This window comes from Oncorhynchus mykiss, unplaced genomic scaffold (genome assembly GCF_013265735.2).
Source record: "Oncorhynchus mykiss isolate Arlee unplaced genomic scaffold, USDA_OmykA_1.1 un_scaffold_327, whole genome shotgun sequence".
NCBI classification, from domain to species: domain Eukaryota; kingdom Metazoa; phylum Chordata; class Actinopteri; order Salmoniformes; family Salmonidae; genus Oncorhynchus; species Oncorhynchus mykiss.
The window spans coordinates 100855-112898 of NW_023493776.1; the positions used below are offsets into that span (position 1 = coordinate 100855).

At 44.9% G+C, this 12044-nt stretch overlaps 1 protein-coding gene across 5 annotated transcripts in view; it reads right to left on the bottom strand.

Moving 5' to 3' along the window:
• LOC118936644 (chromosome transmission fidelity protein 18 homolog) overlaps positions 1–12044 on the bottom strand; it is a 57211-nt gene that overhangs the window by 18182 nt on the left and 26985 nt on the right. For 3 of the 5 annotated variants that reach the window (XM_036973819.1, XM_036973818.1, XM_036973817.1), the window contains exons 17-20: positions 10384–10533; positions 6394–6524; positions 5813–5957; positions 2229–2348 (exon numbers count right to left, since the gene is read on the bottom strand). In XM_036973819.1, the coding sequence (XP_036829714.1) occupies positions 2229–2348; positions 5813–5957; positions 6394–6524; positions 10384–10533 (546 nt within the window). The remainder of the gene's footprint in view (positions 1–2228; positions 2349–5812; positions 5958–6393; positions 6525–10383; positions 10534–12044) is intronic. The other 2 variants (XM_036973820.1, XM_036973821.1) reach the window with 2 other exon arrangements.

The window sequence follows — 12044 nt, forward strand, 5'->3', positions numbered from 1 at the left end:
ATAATCAGAGGAGTGTTGATCTAGGATCAGGTCCCTATAATCAGAGGAGGAGTGTTGATCTAGGATCAGGTCCATATAATCAGAGGAGGAGTGTTGATCTAGGATCAGCTCCATATAATCAGAGGAGTGTTGATCTGGGATCAGGTCAATATAATCAGAGGAGGAGTGTTGATCTAGGATCAGGTCCATATAATCAGAGGAGGAGTGTTGATCTAGGATCAGGTCCATATAATCAGAGGAGTGTTGATCTAGGATCAGGTCCATATAATCAGAGGAGGAGTGTTGATCTAGGATCAGGTCCATATAATCAGAGGAGGAGTGTTGATCTAGGATCAGGTCTATATAATCAGAGGAGGAGTGTTGATCTAGGATCAGGTCCATATAATCAGAGGAGTGTTGATCGAGGATCAGGTCCCTATAATCAGAGGAGGAGTGTTGATCTAGGATCAGGTCTATATAATCAGAGGAGTGTTGATCTAGGATCAGGTCTATATAATCAGAGGAGTGTTGATCTAGGATCAGGTCCCTATAATCAGAGGAGGAGTGTTGATCTAGGATCAGGTCCATATAATCAGAGGAGGAGTGTTGATCTAGGATCAGGTCCATATAATCAGAGGAGGAGTGTTGATCTAGGATCAGGTCCATATAATCAGAGGAGTGTTGATCGAGGATCAGGTCCCTATAATCAGAGGAGGAGTGTTGATCTAGGATCAGGTCCATATAATCAGAGGAGTGTTGATCTAGGATCAGGTCCATATAATCAGAGGAGTGTTGATCTAGGATCAGGTCCAAATAATCAGAGGAGTGTTGATCTAGGATCAGGTCCATATAATCAGAGGAGGAGTGTTGATCTAGGATCAGATCCATATAATCAGAGGAGGAGTGTTGATCTAGGATCAGGTCCATATAATCAGAGGAGTGTTGATCTAGGATCAGGTCCATATAATCAGAGGAGTGTTGATCTAGGATCAGGTCCATATAATCAGAGGAGGAGTGTTGATCTAGGATCAGGTCCCTATAATCAGAGGAGTGTTGATCTAGGATCAGGTCCATATAATCAGAGGAGTGTTGATCTAGGATCAGGTCCATATAATCAGAGGAGGAGTGTTGATCTAGGATCAGGTCCCTATAATCAGAGGAGTGTTGATCTAGGATCAGGTCCATGTAATCAGAGGAGGAGTGTTGATCTAGGATCAGGTCCATATAATCAGAGGAGGAGTGTTGATCGAGGATCAGGTCCATATAATCAGAGGAGTGTTGATCTAGGATCAGGTCCATATAATCAGAGGAGGAGTGTTGATCTAGGATCAGGTCCATATAATCAGAGGAGGAGTGTTGATCGAGGATCAAATACTGGTAATACTAGTAATCCTCTTTTCAAATAAAGGTGTGTGAATACTGTGTGTGTGAATACTGGTAATCCACTTTGCAAATAAAGGTGTGTGAATACTGTGTGTGTGAATACCGGTAATCCTCTTTTCAAATAAAGGTGTGTGAATACTGTGTGTGTGAATACTGGTAATCCACTTTGCAAATAAAGGTGTGTGAATAGTGTGTGTGTGAATACCAGTAATCCTCTTTTCAAATAAAGGTGTGTGAATACTGTGTGTGTGAATACCGGTAATCCTCTTTTCAAATAAAGGTGTGTGAATACTGTGTGTGTGAATACTGGTAATCCTCTTTTCAAATAAAGGTGTGTGAATACTGTGTGTGTGAATACTGGTAATCCACTTTGCAAATAAAGGTGTGTGAATACTGTGTGTGTGAATACTGGTAATCCACTTTGCAAATAAAGGTGTGTGAATACTGTGTGTGTGAATACTGGTAATCCTCTTTTCAAATAAAGGTGTGTGAATACTGTGTGTGTGAATACTGGTAATCCTCTTTTCAAATAAAGGTGTGTGAATACTGTGTGTGTGAATACTGGTAATCCACTTTGCAAATAAAGGTGTGTGAATACTGTGTGTGTGAATACTGGTAATCCACTTTGCAAATAAAGGTGTGTGAATACTGTGTGTGTGAATACTGGTAATCCACTTTGCAAATAAAGGTTTGTGAATACTGTGTGTGTGAATACTGGTAATCCACTTTGCAAATAAAGGTGTGTGAATACTGTGTGTGTGAATACTGGTAATCCTCTTTTCAAATAAAGGTTTGTGAATACTGTGTGTGTGAATACTGGTAATCCTCTTTTTAAATAAAGATGTGTCAATACTGTGTGTTCTCACCCTGATCTCGACTACAGTGTTTCTCAGGATGTTCTCCAGCCTCTGTTGGTGGTTCCTGACGGACGACCTCACAGATGATGTCACTGCCTTAGGCTGCTTCTCCTTCTCGTCCTCCTGCTTCTGAAACACACACACACACACACACACACACACACACACACACACACACACCTTTAAAGACATGATTAGAACATTACATCATAAATCCATTCTATAATCTAACACTGGTACCCTACACACCATGATCCATTCTATAATCTAACACTGGTACCCTACACACCATGATACATTCTATAATAAAACACTGGTACCCTACACACCATGATCCAATCTATAATCTAACACTGGTACCCTACACACCATGATCCATTCTATAATCTAACACTGGTACCCTACACACCATGATCCATTCTATAATCTAACACTGGTCCCTACACACCATGATCCATTCTATAATCTAACACTGGTACCCTACAGACCATGATCCATTCTATAATCTAACACTGGTACCCTACAGACCATGATCCATTCTATAATCTAACACTGGTACCCTACAGACCATGATCCATTCTATAATCTAACACTGGTACCCTACACACCATGATCCATTCTATAATCTAACACACTGGTACCCTACAGACCATGATCCATTCTATAATCTAACACTGGTACCCTACACACCATGATCCATTCTATAATCTAACACTGGTACCCTACAGACCATGATCCATTCTATAATCTAACACTGGTACCCTACATACCATGATCCATTCTATAATCTAACACTGGTACCCTACACACCATGATCCATTCTATAATCTAACACTGGTACCCTACAGACCATGATCCATTCTATAATCTAACACTGGTACCCTACAGACCATGATCCATTCTATAATCTAACACTGGTACCCTACAGACCATGATCCATTCTATAATCTAACACTGGTACCCTACACACCATGATCCATTCTATAATCTAACACTGGTACCCTACAGACCATGATCCATTCTATAATCTAACACTGGTACCCTACACACCATGATCCATTCTATAATCTAACACTGGTACCCTACAGACCATGATCCATTCTATAATCTAACACTGGTACCCTACAGACCATGATCCATTCTATAATCTAACACTGGTACCCTACAGACCATGATCCATTCTATAATCTAACACTGGTACCCTACAGACCATGATCCATTCTATAATCTAACACTGGTACCCTACACACCATGATCCATTCTATAATCTAACACTGGTACCCTACACACCATGATCCATTCTATAATCTAACACTGGTACCATACACACCATGACCCATTCTATAATCTAACACTGGTACCCTACACACACCATGATCCATTCTATAATCTAACACTGGTACCCTACAGACCATGATCCATTCTATAATCTAACACTGGTACCCTACAGACCATGATCCATTCTATAATCTAACACTGGTACCCTACAGACCATGATCCATTCTATAATCTAACACTGGTACCCTACACACCATGATCCATTCTATAATCTAACACTGGTACCCTACAGACCATGATCCATTCTATAATCTAACACTGGTACCCTACACACCATGATCCATTCTATAATCTAACACTGGTACCCTACACACCATGATCCATTCTATAATCTAACACTGGTACCCTACACACCATGATCCATTCTATAATCTAACACTGGTACCCTACACACCATGATCCATTCTATAATCTAACACTGGTACCCTACACACCATGATCCATTCTATAATCTAACACTGGTACCCTACACACCATGATCCATTCTATAATCTAACACTGGTACCCTACAGACCATGATCCATTCTATAATCTAACACTGGTACCCTACAGACCATGATCCATTCTATAATCTAACACTGGTACCCTACACACCATGATCCATTCTATAATCTAACACTGGTACCCTACACACCATGATCCATTCTATAATCTAACACTGGTACTCTACACACCATGATCCATTCTATAATCTAACACTGGTACCCTACACACCATGATCCATTCTATAATCTAACACTGGTACCCTACACACCATGATCCATTCTATAATCTAACACTGGTACCCTACACACCATGATCCATTCTATAATCTAACACTGGTACCCTACACACCATGATCCATTCTATAATCTAACACTGGTACCACACCATGATCCATTCTATAATCTAACACTGGTACCCTACAGACCATGATCCATTCTATAATCTAACACTGGTACCCTACACACCATGATCCATTCTATAATCTAACACTGGTACTCTACACACCATGATCCATTCTATAATCTAACACTGGTACCCTACACACCATGATCCATTCTATAATCTAACACTGGTACCACACCATGATCCATTCTATAATCTAACACTGGTACCCTACACACACCATGATCCATTCTATAATCTAACACTGGTACCCTACAGACCATGATCCATTCTATAATCTAACACTGGTCCCCTACAGACCATGATCCATTCTATAATCTAACACTGGTACCCTACAGACCATGATCCATTCTATAAACTAACACTGGTACCCTACACACACCATGATCCATTCTATAATCTAACACTGGTACCCTACAGACCATGATCCATTCTATAATCTAACACTGGTACCCTACACACCATGATCCATTCTATAATCTAACACTGGTACCCTACACACCATGACCCATTCTATAATCTAACACTGGTACCCTACACACCATGATCCATTCTATAATCTAACACTGGTACCCTACACACCATGACCCATTCTATAATCTAACACTGGTACCCTACACACCATGATCCATTGTATAATCTAACACTGGTACTCTACACACCATGATCCATTCTATAATCTAACACTGGTACCCTACACACCATGATCCATTCTATAATCTAACACTGGTACCCTACAGACCATGATCCATTCTATAATCTAACACTGGTACCCTACAGACCATGATCCATTCTATAATCTAACACTGGTACCCTACACACCATGATCCATTCTATAATCTAACACTGTGTGTGTGTCTGACCGTGTGTGTGTCTGACTGTGTGTGCGTGTGTGTCTGACTGTGTGTGGGTGTGTGCGTGTGAGTGTGTGTGTGTGTCTGACCGTGTGTGGGTGTGTGCGTGTATGTCTGACCGTGTGTGGGTGTGTGTCTGACCGTGTGTGGGTGTGTGTCTGACCGTGTGTGGGTGTGTGTCTGACCGTGTGTGGGTGTGTGAGTGTGTCTGACCGTGTGTGGGTGTGTGAGTGTGTCTGACCGTGTGTGGGTGTGTGTCTGACCGTGTGTGGGTGTGTGTCTGACCGTGTGTGGGTGTGTGAGTGTGTCTGACCGTGTGTGGGTGTGTGTCTGACTGTGTGTGTGTGTGTGTCTGACTGTGTGTGTGTGTGTCTGACCGTGTGTGAGTGTGTGTGTGTGTGTGAGTGTGTCTGACCGTGTGTGTGTGTGTCTGACCGTGTGTCAGTGTGTGTGTGTGTGTGTGAGTGTGTCTGACCGTGTGTGAGTGTGTGTGTGTGTGTGTGTGTGTCTGACCGTGTGTGGGTTGCGTAGCAGCATCAGTGATTCTGCTCTCCTCATCCTCTCCTGGTCCATCTCTCTGCTGATCGTCTGTTTGGTCTGGTAGGTCAGCTGTCTGTGGGGGGGCAAGCCTGGGAAACAGACCACCTGCTCCACACGCCTACACACACACACACACACGGTCAGACACACACACACACACACCCAGTCAGACACACACACACACACACACACACACACAGACGGTCAGACACACACACACACAGACACACGGTCAGACACACGGTCAGACACACGGTCAGACACACGGTCAGACACACACACACACACACACACACAGAGACACAGTTGTGTTTTAGGTGTGTGTGTATTTGTGTTTTAGGTGTGTGTGTGTGTGTGTGTTTTAGGTGTGTGTGTGTGTTTGTGTTTTAGGTGTGTGTGTGTGTTTGTGTTCTAGGTGTGTGTGTGTGCGCGTGTGTCTGTTCGTGTGTGTGTGTTCTAGGTGTGTGTGTGTGTGTGTGTTCTAGGTGTGTGTGTGTGTGTGTGTGTGTGTGTGTGTGTGTGTGTGTGTGTGTGTGTGTGTGTGTGTGACTCACGGCTCCAGAACGTAGACATATTGTCCATCAGGCGTTCTGTCCTGTCTGTAGGACAGGTTGTAGGAGATCATGGTGTGAATCAGATCAACCAGCTGCTGTTTCTCTCTGTCGCTGAACAGTTGGGGGTTCACCTGGACACACAGAAACACACACCTGTTATTCAACACCTGGACACACAGAAACACACACCTGTTATTCAACACCTGGACACACAGAAACACACACCTGTTATTCAACACCTGGACACACAGAAACACACACCTGTTATTCAACACCTGGACACACAGAAACACACACCTGTTATTCAACACCTGGACACAGAAACACACACCTGTTATTCAACACCTGGACACAGAAACACACACCTGTTATTCAACACCTGACCCCCCCTGAACAGACCATAAACCAGACTGATGCTGGCACTAAGACCTCTCAACCAGCTGTATAAGGCCATTAACCAGACTGATGCTGGCACTGAGACCTCTCAACCAGCTGTATAAGGCCATAAACCAGACTGATGCTGGCACTAAGACCTCTCTCAACCAGCTGTATAAGGCCATAAACAAGACTGATGCTGGCACTGAGACCTCTCAACCAGCTGTATAAGGCCACAAACAAGACTGATGCTGGCACTGAGACCTCTCAACCAGCTGTATAAGGCCATAAACCAGACTGATGCTGGCACTGAGACCTCTCAACCAGCTGTATAAGGCCATTAACCAGACTGATGCTGGCACTGAGACCTCTCAACCAGCTGTATAAGGCCATAAACCAGACTGATGCTGGCACTAAGACCTCTCTCAACCAGCTGTATAAGGCCATAAACAAGACTGATGCTGGCACTGAGACCTCTCAACCAGCTGTATAAGGCCATAAACCAGACTGATGCTGGCACTGAGACCTCTCAACCAGCTGTATATGTAGTTTAGGACAGATAATATCCAGTGAGTGTACCTACAGGTTGTAGTTTAGGACAGATAATATCCAGTGAGTGTACCTACAGGTTGTAGTTTAGGACAGATAATATCCAGTGAGTGTACCTACAGGTTGTAGTTCAGGACAGATAATATCCAGTGTGTGTACCTACAGGTCATAGTTTAGGACAGATAATATCCAGTGAGTGTACCTACAGGTCATAGTTTAGGACAGATAATATCCAGTGTGTGTACCTACAGGTCGTAGTTTAGGACAGATAATATCCAGTGTGTGTGTGTACCTACAGGTCGTAGTTTAGGACAGATAATATCCAGTGAGTGTACCTACAGGTCGTAGTTTAGGACAGATAATATCCAGTGTGTGTACCTACAGGTCGTAGTTTAGGACAGATAATATCCAGTGTGTGTGTGTACCTACAGGTCGTAGTTTAGGACAGATAATATCCAGTGTGTGTACCTACAGGTCGTAGTTTAGGACAGATAATATCCAGTGAGTGTACCTACAGGTCGTAGTTTAGGACAGATAATATCCAGTGTGTGTGTGTACCTACAGGTCGTAGTTTAGGACAGATAATATCCAGTGTGTGTACCTACAGGTCGTAGTTTAGGACAGATAATATCCAGTGAGTGTACCTACAGGTCGTAGTTTAGGACAGATAATATCCAGTGTGTGTGTGTACCTACAGGTCGTAGTTTAGGACAGATAATATCCAGTGTGTGTACCTACAGGTCGTAGTTTAGGACAGATAATATCCAGTGTGTGTACCTACAGGTCGTAGTTTAGGACAGATAATATCCAGTGAGTGTACCTACAGGTCGTAGTTTAGGACAGATAATATCCAGTGAGTGTGTAGCGGTATTTATTAGAGAGGGGTAAAGAAAGATTTTGTTCGGGCGCCAGGCAGGTATTAACCATGCCGAAAGGAAAAGAGTAGAATAGAGAGAACCACTACCAGACCCACACACATCAGCAGAAGAGACTGCCTAGAGTGTAGCCTGTTTACCAGATAGCCAGTGGAGAGAAAAGAGAATACACACCCTATAAAACCCACATCACAGCACAGGGGTAACCCAAACAAGAATACCTCATACAATAATACTAATACTAATAATGGCAGAGCAATTCAACAGCAACTTCATACAAGAACGAACCCAGTCATCAACATAGGATTTGCAATAATCTGTATTATTTTCTAGTAGATGAGTGCAGAGGGTATGAATGTGGGGGGGTGTTCATCGACACAACAAAGGCCTTAAAAATGTCCAGTCTTCTCGGCCACATGTCATTAGTACATCTCAATACAGTTGACATAACAATACACAATTTGCAAGCAACCTCCCTTTTAACTGAAATGTCCAAATACTTCTGGCAGGGCAATAATAGTCCAGCTCTAATGAACTTCAATGGGAAGTGCATTGGAAAAATAGAGAGTCTGGTGCAGGGTAAAGCACTGGAACGATAGAGGGAAGAGAAAAAGAGAACAAGAGAGATCTTAGCTGTGGTCTTCAGGCGTGCAGGTGTACTGTCTGACTGTCCGATGGTTTGTATGTTAAAGCTTCGCAACAATGTTGCTACTAATCCATGCGATCCATAACGGGCGCGGTCCCAAACGAAAACAACCACGACCTAGAGCGATTACACCGATGATTGAGTTAAACACTCTATAAACTACACACGCTGAAACCAAACAAAACTTCTGCAGCACAGCACACACAATCAAACTGTCGCGCCACCAAAGAGCCCCTCCCCAAAGAGCCCCTCCCCAAAGAGCCCCTCCCCAAAGAGCCCCTCCCCAAAGAGCTCCTCCCCAAAGAGCCCCTCCCCAAAGAGCCCCTCCCCAAAGAGCCCCTCCCCAAAGAGCCCCTCCCCAAAGAGCCCCTCCCCAAAGAGCTCCTCCCCAAAGAGCCCCTCCCCAAAGAGCCCCTCCCCAAAGAGCCCCTCCCCAAAGAGCCCCTCCCCAAAGAGCCCCTCCCCAAAGAGCTCCTCCCCAAAGAGCCCCTCCCCAAAGAGCCCCTCCCCAAAGAGCTGAACGAGCTCTCTTTATATTCTTCTTCCTTACTGCTCATGCGCTCTTAAAGTGGCAGTGCACGGTGAAGGCTCTGTGCAGATTTCGCCACAAGTGTACCTACAGGTCATAGTTCAGGACAGATAATATCCAGTGAGTGTACCTACAGGTCGTAGTTTAGGACAGATAATATCCAGTGTGTGTACCTACAGGTCATAGTTTAGGACAGATAATATCCAGTGAGTGTACCTACAGGTCATAGTTTAGGACAGATAATATCCAGTGAGTGTACCTACAGGTCATAGTTTAGGACAGATAATATCCAGTGAGTGTACCTACAGGTTGTAGTTTAGGACAGATAATATCCAGTGAGTGTACCTACAGGTCGTAGTTTAGGACAGATAATATCCAGTGAGTGTACCTACAGGTCATAGTTTAGGACAGATAATATCCAGTGAGTGTACCTACAGGTCGTAGTTTAGGACAGATAATATCCAGTGTGTGTACCTACAGGTCGTAGTTTAGGACAGATAATATCCAGTGAGTGTACCTACAGGTTGTAGTTTAGGACAGATAATATCCAGTGAGTGTACCTACAGGTTGTAGTTCAGGACAGATAATATCCAGTGAGTGTACCTACAGGTTGTAGTTTAGGACAGATAATATCCAGTGTGTGTACCTACAGGTCATAGTTCAGGACAGATAATATCCAGTGTGTGTACCTACAGGTCATAGTTTAGGACAGATAATATCCAGTGAGTGTACCTACAGGTTGTAGTTCAGGACAGATAATATCCAGTGTGTGTACCTACAGGTTGTAGTTTAGGACAGATAATATCCAGTGAGTGTACCTACAGGTTGTAGTTCAGGACAGATAATATCCAGTGTGTGTACCTACAGGTCATAGTTCAGGACAGATAATATCCAGTGTGTGTACCTACAGGTCATAGTTTAGGACAGATAATATCCAGTGAGTGTACCTACAGGTTGTAGTTTAGGACAGATAATATCCAGTGTTTGTGTGTGTGTGTGTGTGTGTGTGTACCTACAGGTCGTAGTTTGGGACAGATGATATCCAGCAGGAGAGACAGGATGTCCAGACTGAGACTAAGCTCACTGACTCTAGTCCTGATGCATGCTGGGACTTCAGACAACATGGCCGCCAGAGCGTTCCTGCTGGCTGAGGTCTTAGTTAGAGCCTGGAGAGAGAGGGGGAAGAGAGGGGAGAGGGGGAAAAGAGGAGAGGAGAGAGCGGGAAGAGAGGAGGAAGAGAGGGGGAAGAGAGAGGGGGAAGAGGAGAGAGGAGAGAGGGGGAAGAGAGGAGAGAGGAGGAAGAGAGGAGAGGAGCAAGGGGGAAGAGAGGAGAGGAGAGAGGGGGAAGAGAGGAGAGGAGAGAGGAGGAAGAGAGGAGAGAGGAGGGAGAGGAGATATGGGGAAGAGAGGAGAGAGGGGGAAGAGAGACGAGGAAAAGAGGAGAGGGGAAAGAGGAGAGGGGAAAGAGAGGAGGGGGGAAGAGAGGAGAGGAGAGAGGGGGGAAGGGAGGAGAGAGGGGAAAGAGAGGAGAGAAGGGGGAAGAGAGGAGAGAAGGGGGAAGAGAGGAGAGAAGGGGGAAGAGAGGAGAGAAGGGGGAAGAGAGGAGAGGAGATATGGGGAAGAGAGGAGAGAGGGGGAAGAGAGGAGAGGAGATATGGGGAAGAGAGGAGAGAGGGGGAAGAGAGACGAGGAAAAGAGGAGAGGGGAAAGAGGAGAGGGGAAAGAGAGGAGGGGGGAAGAGAGGAGAGGAGAGAGGGGGGAAGGGAGGAGAGAGGGGAAAGAGAGGAGAGAAGGGGGAAGAGAGGAGAGAAGGGGGAAGAGAGAGGGGAAAGAGAGAGGGGGAAGAGGAGAGGAGAGAGGAGAGAGGGGGAAGAGAGGAGAGAGGAGGAATAGAGGAGAGAGGAGGAAGAGAGGAGAGGAGCAAGGGGGAAGAGAGGAGAGGAGAGAGGGGGAAGAGAGGAGAGGAGAGAGGGGGAAGAGAGGAGAGGAGAGGAGAGAGGAGGAAGAGAGGAGAGAGGAGGGAGAGGAGATATGGGGAAGAGAGGAGAGAGGGGGAAGAGAGGAGAGGAGATATGGGGAAGAGAGGAGAGAGGGGGAAGAGAGGAGGAAAAGAGGAGAGGGGAAAGAGAGGAGGGGGGAAGAGAGGAGGGGAGAGAGGGGGAAGGGAGGAGGGGAAAGAGAGGAGAGAAGGGGGAAGAGAGGAGAGAAGGGGGGAGTGGAGAGAAGGGGGGAGTGGAGAGAGGAGGTAGAGAGGAGAGAGAGGAAGTAGAGAGGAGAGAGGGGAAAGAGAGAAGGGGAAGAGAGGAGAGAAGGGGGAAGAGAGAGGGCCGATAAATTATTATAGAGAGCTATGGCTGAAATAACAGAGGATCTAGAATAAAACCCTGAGGAACACCACATTCTATCTATCTGTTCCTAGAATAGAACCCAGAGGAACACCACATTCTATCTATCTATTCATAGAATATAACCCTGAGGAACACCACATTCTATCTATCTGTTCCTAGAATAGAACCCAGAGGAACACCACATTCTATCTATCTGTTCCTAGAATAGAACCCTGAGGAACACCACATTCTATCTATCTGTTCGTAGAATATAACCCTGAGGAACACCACATTCTATCTATCTGTTCATAGAATAGAACCCAGAGGAACACCACATTCTATCTATCTGT